Source organism: Lolium rigidum, unplaced genomic scaffold (assembly GCF_022539505.1).
Source record: "Lolium rigidum isolate FL_2022 unplaced genomic scaffold, APGP_CSIRO_Lrig_0.1 contig_6993_1, whole genome shotgun sequence".
NCBI lineage: Eukaryota > Viridiplantae > Streptophyta > Magnoliopsida > Poales > Poaceae > Lolium > Lolium rigidum.
The window spans coordinates 1-13883 of record NW_025901427.1 but is presented as its reverse complement, the minus strand read 5'-3'; the positions used below and the strand labels follow the sequence as shown (position 1 = coordinate 13883).

Below are 13883 nucleotides of genomic sequence, written 5' to 3'. Positions count from 1 at the left end.
ACAAGGCTACTGTAGCAAAATAACACATGGGTTATCTCCCAAGAAGTTCTTTCTTTATAGCCATTAAGATGGGCTCAGCAGTTTTAATGATGCACTCGCAAGAAATAGTAGTTGAAGCAAAAGAGAGCATCAAGAAGCAAGTTCAAAACAAATTTAAGCCTAACATGCTTCCTATGCATAGGAATCTTGTAAATAAATAAATTCAAGAAGCATAATGCAACAAGCATAGAAAGATAAAACAAGTGCAGCTTCAAGATTTTCAGCAAAAAGAGAGGTGTTTTAGTAACATGAAAACTTCTACAACCATATTTTCCTCTCTCATAATAACTTTCAGTGGCATCATGAACAAATTCAACAATGTAACTATCACATAAAGCATTCTTATTCTCATGCATAAAAGTATCATTACTCTCCACATAAGCATAATCATTCTTATTAGTTGTAGTGGGAGCAAATTCAACAAAGTAGCTATCATTATTATTCTCATCAAGTGTAGGAGGCATAGTATAATCACAACAAAATTTACTCTCCATAATAGGTGGCACCAAAAGACCACTATCATTATAATCATCATAAATAGGAGGCAAAGTATCATCAAAGAAAATTTTCTCCTCAATGCTTGGGGGACTAAAAATATCATGCTCATCAAAACCAGCTTCCCCAAGCTTAGAATTTTCTATATTATCAACAATGGTGTTCAAAGCGTTCATACTAATATTACTACCAGCATGCAAATAAGGTTCCATAGGTTTTTTAATTTTCGCATCAAACCATCCATGTCTTAAATCAGGAAATAGAATAAGAAGCTCATTTTTGTCCATTATGCCAAACTAGTGTAAACAAGAAACAAAAAGTTGCAATTGCAGGATCTAAAGGAAATAGCTTCGAGTACTTACAATGGCGCCGGAAAATAGCTTAGTAGCCGAGATCCGGAGTGTGAGTACCTTTTACCTTTCCTCCCCGGCAACGGCGCCAGAAAATAGCTTGATGTCTACGCCCCCCTCCTTTTCCTGTAGACAGTGTTGGGCCTCCAAGAGCAGAGGTTTGTAGAACAGCAGCAAGTTTTCCCTTAAGTGGATCACCCAAGGTTTATCGAACTCAGGGAGGAAGAGGTCAAAGATATCCCTCTCATGCAACCCCGCAACCACAAAGCAAGAAGTCTCTTGTGTCCCCAACACACCTAATAGGTGCACTAGTTCGGCGAAGAGATAGTGAAATACAGGTGGTATGAATAAGCAGTAGCAACGGCACTCGGAAAAGTGCTTTGCCTAGGACGAGTAAACAAGAAGTAGTAACTGCAGCGAGTAGTAACGCGATAAAACGATAAACAAGCGGTGATAGCGATATTTAGGACAAGGCCTAGGGATCGGACTTTCACTAGTGGACACTCTCAACATTGATCACATAACAGAATAGATAAATGCATACTCTACACTCTTGTTGGATGATGAACACCATTGCGTAGGATTACACGAACCCTCAATGCCGGAGTTAACAAGCTCCACAATTCAATGTTCATATTTAAATAACCTTAGAGTGCATGAAAGATCAATACGACTAAACCAAGTACTAACATAGCATGCACACTCGTCACCTTCACACTATGTAGGAGGAATAGATCACATCAATACCATCATAGCAATAGTTAACTTCATAATCTACAAGAGATCATAATCATAGCCTACGCCAAGTACTAACACGGATGCACACACTGTCACCATTACACCGTGCGGGAGGAATAAAACTACTTTAATAACATCACTAGAGTAGCACATAGATAAATTGTGATACAAAACACATTGCAATCATAAAGAGATATAAATAAGCACTTCACTATGCCATTCATAACAGTGAATAAGTATTCGGTGAAATATAGCCTAAGAGACCCACACGGTGCACACACTGTCACCTTTACACACGTGGGACAAGGAGTCTCCGGAGATCACATAAGTAAAACCCACTTGACTAGCATAATGACATCTAGATTACAAGCATCATCATATGAATCTCAATCATGTAAGGCAGCTCATGAGATTATTGTATTGAAGTACATAGGAGAGAGATGAACCACATAGCTACCGGTACGGCCCCGAGCCTCGATGGAGAACTACTCCCTCCTCATGGGAGACAGCAGCGTTGATGGAGATGGCGGTGGTGTCGATGGAGGAGCCTTCCGGGGGCACTTCCCCGTCCCGGCGGCGTGCCGGAACAGAGACTCCTGTCCCCCAGATCTTGGCTTCGCGATGGCGGCGGCTCTGGAAGGTTTTCTCTGGTTTCGTCGAACGTGGTAGGGTTTTCGCGACGGAGACCTTAAGTAGGCGGAAGGGCAGGTCAGGGGCCACACGAGGGGCCCACACTATAGGTCGGCGCGGCCAGGGCTTGGGCCGCGCCGCCCTATAGTCTGGCCACCTCGTGGCCCAACTTCGTCTCCTCTTCGGTCTTCTGGAAGCTTCGTGGCAAAATAGGACCCTGGGCGTTGATTTCGTCCAATTCCGAGAATATTTCTTTACTAGGATTTACTGAAACCAAAAACAGCAGAAAACGACGAAGCGGCACTTCGGCATCTTGTTAATAGGTTAGTTCCAGAAAATGCACGAATATGACATAAAGTGTGCATAAAACATGTAGATATTATCAATAATGTGGCATGGAACACAAGAAATTATCGATACGTCGGAGACGTATCAATAACCTTCGTAGCGATGATGGCATCCTAAACAACTCCGCTTCTGTCATGCAATCATCTAGTGTGTTGTCTGCCTCAATGAGCCCCCTTTTTTCTGCAGCCTCACGGAAGTTTTGCATTAGTTATCCATCAACTGTTTTTAGGTCTTCGTAGCTTGTGGCACCTGGCACGTGGTTGAGGATAACTCGGAGATAGTATCGTTCTCCTTCAGCGAGGATGTCGTTGCGACGATCCTGCCAACCTGTAATATACCTTTTCGTGTTCTCTCTTGCCAAAACTTCCCTTTTGTTTGCCAAGTATAGTGTTCTAGGAAGTCCCTATATATTATACCACGTGCTTTCACATTTAGGTTGTTTGCTTCAAAGTATGCTGTCAACATTGACCTATCTCGCTCCCTCACGGCTGATAACATTGTTGATATTTTCTTTGCCGTTATACGAGACCATATGCATATTTGGGAGATGTAGCTGCAATTGCAGGACAGATGGGTGTATTTTGCTTAGTAGGAAGCCGTATATTCTCCATAGTGCTTCTGGAGGTGTTACCCACTGTGCATCTCTGTACTGTCTAATCTCGTCCATTTCGGCTTCATTTAGTTTCTCACTCACGGATACAGATGCCCGGTCATGTCCCTTGTAGATGTACTTGAACAGGTACTTAACGGCTTTAATACTTGAGCATATCTCAACATTTATGTGGCAGTTGAACATCCTCAATAGATAGGGGTTGTAAGGAACGACCCACCTATTATCAAGAGTGCACTTTCGGACTGTTTCGGTCCGGCCGTCATTGCGTCTCCTATACACAGGGTAGGAGTCCTTCCCTTGAATTGTATTTTCGTTAAATGGTTTTGGATAATTGTTCTTGCATGTCTGGCGATCCTTTGTGCATGGACAGTTTCTATTCAGTGCACCGCAAGGACCATGCATCATATGCTTGATGACCATTTTGTATAGCTCTGGGTACTTGTGCTTGTTAGGGAGCTCAGCTGAGATGATTTTGTCATATTGATCTGGACTTGTGTACTTGTATTTTCCTGTCATGATCAGCAGGAAGTGTGCATGTGGTGGTCCTCTTTTCTGGAACTCGACAGCATACGTATATGCTGTAACGGTTCCAAGAATGCTCTTCTGAAATAGTTGCTTCTTCATCTCTTCTAGCTTCGCCCTAAAAACACGGACAACGATATCTGGGCGATCTTGTGGTGTTTGACCACGCTCTAATTCACGAGTAATTTCTTCCCAGTTGGGGTTGCAGGTCATCGTGAGGAATATGTCCGGCTTTCCGTATTTTCTAACTAAAGCCATTGCATCTAGGAATCTGTGTAGTTTATCTCGTGGCCCTCCAATAAATGATGAGGCGAGGATTGTTCATTTTCCGACCGCATTTCCATCTTGTTCTCCTGCTCGAATGCTATCCAGAAGGCCTTGGTATAGATCTGCCCTTAATTTGTTCTGATGATGAAACATATAGTCCAGTCTAGAGCTCTCAATCTTGATGTATGTATCTACAACAAACTGTTGGAGCAGCCGTCCGCCATATAATATTGGGTTGAATATGTTTGGTCTCGTATGTAATTTATAGCAATAGTATTCTTTCATGGTTACCCACAGCCCACCGGTTGCATCTGTTCCAAGCATTGTGACATAAAAAAGTTAGTTGCATTTGTAGGAGTGTATAATATATAAACACTTAATTTTGAAAAGAGCAATATGTGAAATATTTACCTGGGTTCTCGTCATCATCATTATCTTGTGCAGCATCAGCCTTTCTCACATCTTCCTCTTCTGTATTTGCCTTTGGGATCTTTCGATGCCAACCCAGTTCACCTCTTGGAAAGAACAGAGGATACGATAGCGGATCATAACACCCATAATATGCTTTAATGCTCTGTGTTTCCTTGTTGTTTCCATGTAGTACTACGTTCTTGACAAAAGTATTGTTTCCTTGATTTCCTTCGACCCACACTGCAGCTACCTCCGACGTGATTGGTGCGTTGTATCTTCTCTGGTCCAATCTTTGGTCAAGGTTCAAGATGAGCCTATAGTCATCAAGGTTTTCGGCTTGTCCCAAACTCCTAAACTGTTCAGAGTATGGGTTGTCACGTAGAATTCCAGTTATTATGCGGACGATGTGTTTGTCTTGCTCATACGATTCCTTGCGACAACGCCGGTACCGATGTTCTAAGCTTGGATCATCGTCATAGAAATATAGCTCCAGATGCTTTGGGTCTGAGCGACTATGAAGAAAAGAGTGTAGATTATGATAGATCTGACCATGAGCTCGAAAGGTGTAAATACCAGCCGTTCGAATGTCAGTTGTGTCTCTGTCAAGTTGGCAGTATAGAGTAGTAAACGAAAAGTGTCCGTTGAAAAATCTTATGTGGTCCCGGAAATATCTTGCGTCAGAGTCGTTGCTTGTCCAAAGTCTCATGAGTTCAGGTGTTGTCTCTGGATTGGCAAGTTTTATATTTCCATTCTTGCAGCATAACCCCTTCGTTTCGTACTGGAATTTTTTTGCACCGCAAAATGTGCAATCCTTTTCAGTCTTGAGCATGTGTGTGGTTTTTGGTATGTTTCTGTAGACGTCATCATATGGATCAGGTTTGTTTCTTTCGTTGTCTTCTTTGATTTCGATTTCCAGTTCTGGTTCCCATTCTGTTTTGATTTGCAGCATCAAAAGTTTAGTAAAGTAGTAATATAATGATTCAAGTATATTTGAAGTTGTATTGAGCATACCTTCAACAGAGAACATGTATTCATCCTCGCTTGTGTCTTTTTCATATATGACCTCATTATTTCCTGTGCATAAATCCAAATTTATATTATTGTATGCTTTCCATAATTATAATATATATGAAATTGATAACCTTACCATGATCATCATCATTGCAGAATGTTTGTGCTGGCGCATCTGCGTCTATGTTGGTTGGACACGCTGAAGAGGGGATATCTGTCCATGAAAGATGGTTAGTTGTTTATATTTTTTATTGTTTTGGGAATGCATGAGTATCATATATAAAATTATAATATTACCTTTAGTCATGACTGCCGGCTGCTTTAGAGTTTGTATGTCACCATTGCCCTTTTTCATCATGGCTAGTATGAGATCGATTGCCTTAGCATGTTCATCATCAGTGCTAAATGGTTGTGCTGGTGCATCTGTGTCTTTGTTTGGTGCACACAATGGATAGAGGATGCCTGTACAGCAAAGTTTGTTAGTTCATACTCTATATTGTATCTTGAATGTCGTAGTATTGTTTAAATTTTAGAATTACCATTAATCATGGCTTCTGGCTGCTTTAGAGGTTCCATGCCATCATTTTCACTGTTCATTATGCATGTGTCTCCTTCAGATGACACCAAGCGAGTTTTACTTTGTTTTACCAAGAACTCTTCATTTCGGCGATGTAACAATGATTGTCTTTCTCCTGGCGACACAGGCTTTCTTTGTCTCACAGTTAAGGTAGATGTACCAACCTCCTGTTCTGTTGCTTTATATGCCGGTTTCATCATTGCAATTGATTCTTTGCATGGCGTGCCGCGCTTCAATACCTTGTGAGCTGTAATTTGTTGTACTCTAGCTTTCTTTTGTTCTGGCTGTTTATCTGCATATCTCTGTCTTTCCTGAGCGCATATTTTTGTCCGTTTCTCTGGCTCCAATTCTGCGTATTTCTTTGGCTCTTTAACTTTTTTGTTTTGCTGATATGCTTCACGGCGTTTTTTCAGTTTTTCCTGCTTTTCTTCATCGGTCATCTGTGCATACTTTTCTCTGTCTCTTTTCCTTCTTTGTTCCTTGACATCCATGACTCAGATTCCGAAATGACCTACCTGCAACTTCAGTTAACTTTCATAGATTTAAAGCTTTCACTAATTTTACCATTTATGTATGCTAGTGTCAATAAGGGTGGCATTACCGAATTTTTCGTGAAGGTGTTGAAGGATGTCGTATTGAAGGAGATGATGAAAATACCTGATGCCTCTTTCTTTCTTTTTGTCAGGACTGATACCGGGGAGTTGACGTGGAAAGCCACCTGTTAAGCAGGTTAGTCTAGCGAAAGGTAGCTGCAGCTTGCATAACCAGAAGTGATTGGTATGCAAGAACAGTAGAAACGCTGGTAGCTTGAGCAGAGCTCGAAACTGATGCAATGGATTCACGGGTGCCCTGGCGAGCTGTCTAGGACCCAGGGCCGGGCCAACGGGAGTGCGGCTGGTGCGGCCGCACAGGGCCCCAAATTTTGGGGGGCCCCAAATTTTCGATTTGGCACTGAGCAGCAGGTTATTCTTCAGCAATGGGCGAACCAGTGACGAACAGCAGCGGCCGCCCTCCCGCGACCGACCAGGACACCCCTGTCCTTATCTAACCTCCAGCAGCCGAGGGGAATAGCGCCATGGATGGGTTGCTTGAAGCTTTCCGCTTCAGGTCAAAGGGTAAGGGATCTGGTAGGTAGGAGAAGATGGCTTCAAATCGTCTGGGCTTAACTAGGGTGTCAAGGTGGGATCCCAGTGGGATGTCATTTTGTACTATGTAGTTCAAATTTTGATGTCAAAATTTGTACTAAAAAAGTCAAATTATACTACAAGTGGGACAAAAGTGGGATCCCACTTGACACCCTTAGGCTTAACCGCATAAGTGAAAAGGCCCAGCAAATCGTGTGTGTGGCGTATGCATGTTCCAGCTCAGCCCAATCTACTCCCCTGAAAAAAAAAAGGCTCAGCTTAATCTATGTTCCTCTAATTTAAGGAAAGCTTTTGCTCAAAAACAAAAATCTAAAGAAAATCTCAATCAACACGTTTGCTATTCCTAAAAAAATCAAATTTCCTCAGCCAACCAAATGTAAACAATCATTATATATATTTTTTCCATCCAGTTGGTACTTGTATTTTTTAGATCCTGATGAAACGTGGATATTTTGTGCTCACCATTGGCATTTTAAAAATCAATAGATGTGTAAGCATAAATTACACACTAAATGTACATTAGTTTTAAAATTTTAGTAATATAGGGCCCATTTTGTGATCTTGCACAGGGCCCCGTATTTTGACGGCCCGGCCCTGCTAGGACCTATTCTTGTATATTTATATATTAGAACTTGCTCTAGACTGAATCGGATTAGGATTCCCTTGCTGAGTAGTATTAGGATTTAGGACTCCTCAACTTGGTGTTTTATTTACAGAAGAAAATTCACAAAGCTAAGTCCGATTAGGATTCCCTTTTGTAACAAACGTGTGCACCAGTCAGTAGCCGAGTAGGATTCGTATCCGTATGCTCTAGTCCCTTTATTTTTTAATAATGCCCAATATGGCAAGTATTTTCCATCGCCTGTTTTAAATGTTCTAACGTGGTTATCTAGCTGACGGACTGATGGATTAAATTTGACTAAACCCTGGTGCGTTGGCCAAATAGAATTTGCATGTTCTATGCAGGTCTTGTGATAATTTTAAATTTCACCCGAGCAGCTGAACTCTGCAGGTGTCTGCAAGCAGCCTCACTGGCACCACTATTCGCAACGGAGAATGACTCGATTATTCAACGAACAGGCATCTCAATTAGTGAATATATACATATATTTACACAGTAATTGAAAATCAAATATCCCAAGTCCCAGAAAATAAGAACACAGGCCAAGAAGAAGAATATTTAGCACAAGAAGAAATTGTTCACTTTGAACGTGCTACTAAACGCTTAAAGGTAATTACATGAATCCAGGGAGAAGCAAATGATTTCTTGATATATCATCATATTTCTATAGAATCAAATAAACTTGAAGTATCTTTGCCTCAATGAGAATTTTAAAATGATCATGCAACCAGTAGTCATTATTTACACAGTATTTGAAAAACAAATACTCCAAGTCCCTGAAAATAAGAACACAGGCCAAGAAGAAGAATATTTAGCACAAGAAGAAATTGCTCACTTTGCACGTGCCATATTATAAACACTTAAAGGCAATTGCATGAATCCAGCGACAAGATAATAAATTCTTGATATATTATCATATTTGACAAAATCATATATAGAATCAAATAAACTTGAAGGATCTTTGCGTCATTGGGAATTTAAAACAACCTAGTGCCACAACAAGTCGATATTCCGCAAGTATGATGTTTTCTATACAGAGCAAAACATCGCTATGGGCTAAACCTATGTAGGTCCTGAAAGCTTTATAGAAACTAAACTTTAGGAAAAACATCACTATTGGCTAAAAGAGTGGTGACGCTTGAGGAGCAGCAGCTGGAGATAGTTGGAGATGCAGCCTCTTGATTGGTATCTCTTGGCTTTTCAGCATCAGGTCTTCATATTCATATTGTTTTGGTTAATCCTGATACAATTTATGAAACCCTTGACACCAGCCGGCATGTTGTCTTCACATATGTTCTCGTTCAACGTTAGTAGCTGCCCCAAACTTTGTTTCCTGAGTTCGTATCCATCCTGTGTACATTGTAAACGAATAAGATCAGTATCTCAACTGTAAAAGAGATGATGAATTAAATGCCTGTGATATTGACCTTTAGAAATGGCAAATTCACTTTTTCGTCTTCCCATGTGGACATGAAGAGGGTAACAAGATAACCAGACAGTTCCCTGGTATAAGATAAAAATTAGCAATCAATGCCAAAAATATATCATACACATCTAGTACATCAAATACTTAGTACGGAGTATATAGTATTTCTCTCATTAGAAATGTTACCTTTTGTGACTCGAAATATCATGTAGAATTTTTTGTTGCCATAGGAAAATATTTTCGTTCCACGTAGACCCAGGACATATCTTTGACATTGCTTTTGGTAAGTGTTCAGCAATCCATAACAGTCTGTGCACATATTTTGCAACTGGGTTGCGTTGGTAGGTGGGATCAATTGGAGTAGGGTCCAAAATATACACCGTTCTGGTATCTTTGTCCAGTATGAATAGAATAAATTCACCGTGGGATTGTACTGGAATATGAATCTGAAATATGCTTGATATTAGATGTATCAAAATTAATAATTTTCATGATATGTATAGTGAAGTTTTCTTACCGATTTGCATGATGAATTATATTTGATACCAGGCCAGCTACGAATAGAATATGCTAGTTGTTCGACATCTAACTTCTTCCGGAAGTTTGGATGTCGTCCAAAATCAGTAATCCTCTAGGATATAATAAAATAAGTGTTTAGAGAGGATATAAAATAATTAGTAAATTTGTGGACAGAAAAATATATATTGAATTTTAAGAATATAATACCCAGAACTGTGTGTCAAGATAATGCTTTGATATCAAGCCTTTCCTTTTTTTCACCGTTTGGATGTCGTCAAACATAATCTTCCGTACAACCAAATTGAAACAATCTTGGTCCATGGGCAACTCATCATTCAGCATATCTTTCAGATTCTTGAGAGTCAAGCTAATGGGATATGGATCACAGTTTTGTACCCAAACTTTGCTGTAAATCATTATCATAAATAAAAATAAGATAATGCATTTAATGCATAAAATACATTATATGTAAACAGATGGCTTACTCTAAAGCTTCTGCAGAATTGACGGATTTGATGTAGTTACAAAGTCCACCTATTAACTCATGAATGTTCAGGTTAGAAACAACAGACATCAACGATTGGTATTTGTTTTCAGCAGATAAAGAGTTATTGTCATTTGATTGATTTTGATCAAAAGGTTTGTCCGACATTATAACATCATCCGGATGTCCCTCACTGTCAACAATTTCTTCAAACATTGTAGTCGGTGGCGCTGTGTTGTTTTTCCAACACAAGAGTATGGCAGCTAACTTATATCTGAAAGAAGTGATAATTTCCTGCACATCACCAACAAATATTAGCATATATGACCGATAAAATGGCACCAACCATATATGTTTATGAAACAAAGCAGTTAATTACCTGTGTAATTAGATGGGACAATGCATGTCCGGTCCAATATTCCATGAATTTATGCATAAATAGACCACAAGATGAACTGCATAATTTAAAAAAAAGAGTACTCCACATGAATCTCAATATTTTTTATATGTTTATTATGTTATAAAACATATGATCTCTATACCTGTCTTTCTGGATAGGCCTTTTTAGCTGTTCTGTAATTGTCCATTTAGTAACATCAATGTTTTTCCATTTACTCAAATTTTCTTGAGTATTAATAATGTCCAAATGATATTGTAGTCCTTGCAGCTGTAAAATGATTAGTTATCAATACAACATTTTACAGAAAGGATTATAAATTTTATAGTAGCTTACCGTAAGAGTGAGGTCATCTCGGTTGTGTTCCCAACACAATGAGTCGAGTACTTGTATCTCGGATTTCTCAAAATTGATGGAAGCTAAATACCAATGCGAGACCTTGATATTTATTGGAAGATGTATCTATAATAATGAGCACAAAAAGTTACTTGTAGACATGTAAAATTAGGAATTAATAACTTGCTAAATATAGAACTTGAAAATTATGGATATATATGTTACCATGTCATGGTTGAGATAGTTTTTGACAATATTTGTCACTGAGGTAGGCCCATGTATTCCAATTTCACCATCCCGTTTCAAAAGTCTGGTAACAAAGGGATTCTCAAAAAATACGGTATCATCATTCTGATTTTGCGCGTGCGCTTGCTCCTTTAGACAACATATGTATGCGCTGATTACCTATAAATAAATATTAAAAAATACATTACTGATGGGTATTAATAATCAGAAACTATTTCATTGTTAGAAAGGGGTACTTACTTCATCGTCTAGCCATTTGTCTTTATCTAGGAGGCACACCAAATAGCGTTGTCTGACAGATACGTCTTCTATCTTCACCAATATTTCTTCTTCCAAAGAGAATAGTATAACATCATGAGCACATTCATCATCTCGGGTAATTGTGTAGTCTGCAAATAAATAAAGATAAATCAAATATATGTTGAATAAATACACATACATAATAAGTGAATAAAAGAAAATTACCTTGTGGGATATACTCGTATATCACGTTATTTATTATATGTTTAGGTTTGTCTGGTTGCTCTGCTGAAAATGTTTTATTCTCACCATCTTCTAAAATTGTTTCTTCATTATTCAATTGAGAAACTGGAGATAATGCTGAGTTGGTTGTTTTAGGTTCATCTGGTTGCTCTGCTGAAGGTTTGTCTGGTTGCTCTGCTGAAAATGTTTTATTCTCACCATATTCTAAAATTGTTTCTTCATTGTTCAATTGAGAAACTGGAGATAATGTTGAGTTGGTTGGTTTAGGTTCATCTGGTTGCTCTGTTGAAAATGTTCTCTCAGAATCTTCTAAAACTGTTTCTTCATTGTACAATTCAGAAACTGGAGATAATGTTGAGTTGGTTGGTGATGGAGGTGATAGCAATGGCTCATCCGGAACGGTTGATTCAGAACATTTTGGTTTTTTTAAAGGACGGTTATCAAAATCATCAACAATGTTTGTTTCAACGCTGTGATTCATTTTCTGCAAACAAAAGGAAAAGTAAAAGTTAGACACCTGGTATTAAAATTGTTCAAATGATTATTTCAAAATTAATGCATAGAGTGTGACATTGATAATGTATTAAACGTGACAGAAGATATGGACAATTACCTCCTCATTGACAGAAATTAATCTCTTGGATTTCCTGCGGCCTCCCATCGCGTGCCTGCTCCTCCCTTACTTCTCTGCAAAAAAGGGACAATAGAAGGTTCAGTGTTTGTCAGCAAATACAGGTTGAGATAGCAAAAAAATATTGGTATGAAAAGAGGGAGGAAAACGATGTTTTGCACGTGGGAACCATAAAGACCTGGTGTACAACAGACACCACTTACCCGCCTACTGCATATTACTCGTTTTACTAATCTCATAAGGAATCTGATGACAAACAATTATCTCTGCCTTTGACAACAATACCAGGAGAAAATATATATTAGTGAATGCATTACTCTCGTTTTACTAATCGGATGACAAAGAATTATCTCCGCTTTTGACACCAAAATAGCACGAGCAAATCTGAAGCATCAATTTACTTCGTTCCCCACGTACCCAAGCACGAGCAGTGTAGAAGTGAGAGTTCAGGTCAACACACAGCAATGTACTTACAAATAAAATAAACTCACAAAATATATGAGCCTTTCCCCCGCCTGATTCCTATGCGGCAGATTCCTGGGCAGCGTGGGGGCAGGTGGTGTGGGTTTCAGAAACTCAGAAAGGGACAGGGGTGGGGATAGAGAGTACACATGGTTCAATCTATAAATTCAGATACGTGAATCTCACTGATCTTGCAGGAAATTTAGACCAGCACACATGAGGAGAGAGGAAGGTGATTACCGTATCGCGGTTGCAGGCGATACCAGACCAAGCAGTTGAGACGGAGAGCTCCGGCGATGTAGCGAGACGGCGGCTATGTCGAACGGAGGCGGAACTTCGTATGTGGCGATTCCGGAGGGACGGGATTCGATCTGGGGTGTCGATTTAGATCGATATCGAGGGGCTGGAGTCCTTTTATGATGATTCCCCATCGTCGCGTGGTCAAGCATAGTTCGTATCGGAGCAGTCCAGTAGAATCCGTATTCGAGCGATGTTCTAATTGGAGACAGAAGGAAGGGCAAGGGAGGCTACGATGGTTGCAGCGGCCAGCCGGTTCAGGTCTGCGGCCACGCAGCGACCACTGGTGGATTCCGGTCAGGGGAGTCATCGCCGGCCAGGGGCAAGAAGAAAGAGGAAGTGAGGAATCTGGGCTGAGAATTTGTGTCCCTACCGGAGCGTGCTGGGCGCGTGGGTCAACGGATTAGTGGAGGACTCGTGAATCTCGCGGGTCATCCAGTCGAATCGTCTTTTTAACTTGGCAGTGGCACTTTTGGTAAATACCAGTCTGGTGAAAGGGCAAATCAGTAAAAATCCGGACGGACCAACAAGAAACCTTATTTTCTTTATTATTAGGTATAGATATAGATAGGGGATCGCAACAGTCTTCGAGGGAAGTAAAACCCAAATTTATTGATTCGACACAAGGGGAGGTAAAGAATACTTATACGCCTTAACAACTGAGTTGTCAATTCGACTCGCAATCGGAAAAGCACTAGTAACAGGGGTGATGTGAAAGCAGACAGTAATATGGAGAGCAATAGTAACAAGTAACACAGCAGCCAGTAATAAGTAATACGCAGGCAATGGCACCGTAACATAGTTGATACTACTTCCAATGACATATAGAACGGG

The 13883-nt window shown here is 39.9% G+C and overlaps 1 protein-coding gene across 1 annotated transcript; it reads right to left on the bottom strand.

Annotated features, from left to right (window-relative positions):
* Nucleotides 1–8733: 8733 nt before the first annotated feature.
* LOC124682173 lies at nt 8734–13407 on the bottom strand. Its single transcript, XM_047216914.1, has 14 exons — nt 12993–13407; nt 12273–12346; nt 11642–12143; nt 11417–11565; nt 11156–11335; nt 10931–11056; nt 10740–10864; nt 10577–10652; nt 10199–10491; nt 9921–10119; nt 9712–9825; nt 9381–9640; nt 9196–9271; nt 8734–9118 (listed from the first exon to the last, which is right to left on the bottom strand). The coding sequence occupies exons 2-14, from the start codon at nt 12318–12320 to the stop codon at nt 8975–8977; spliced, it is 2292 nt and encodes a 763-aa protein (XP_047072870.1). The 5' UTR covers nt 12321–12346; nt 12993–13407; the 3' UTR covers nt 8734–8974.
* Between the last annotated feature and the right edge of the window lie 476 nt (nt 13408–13883).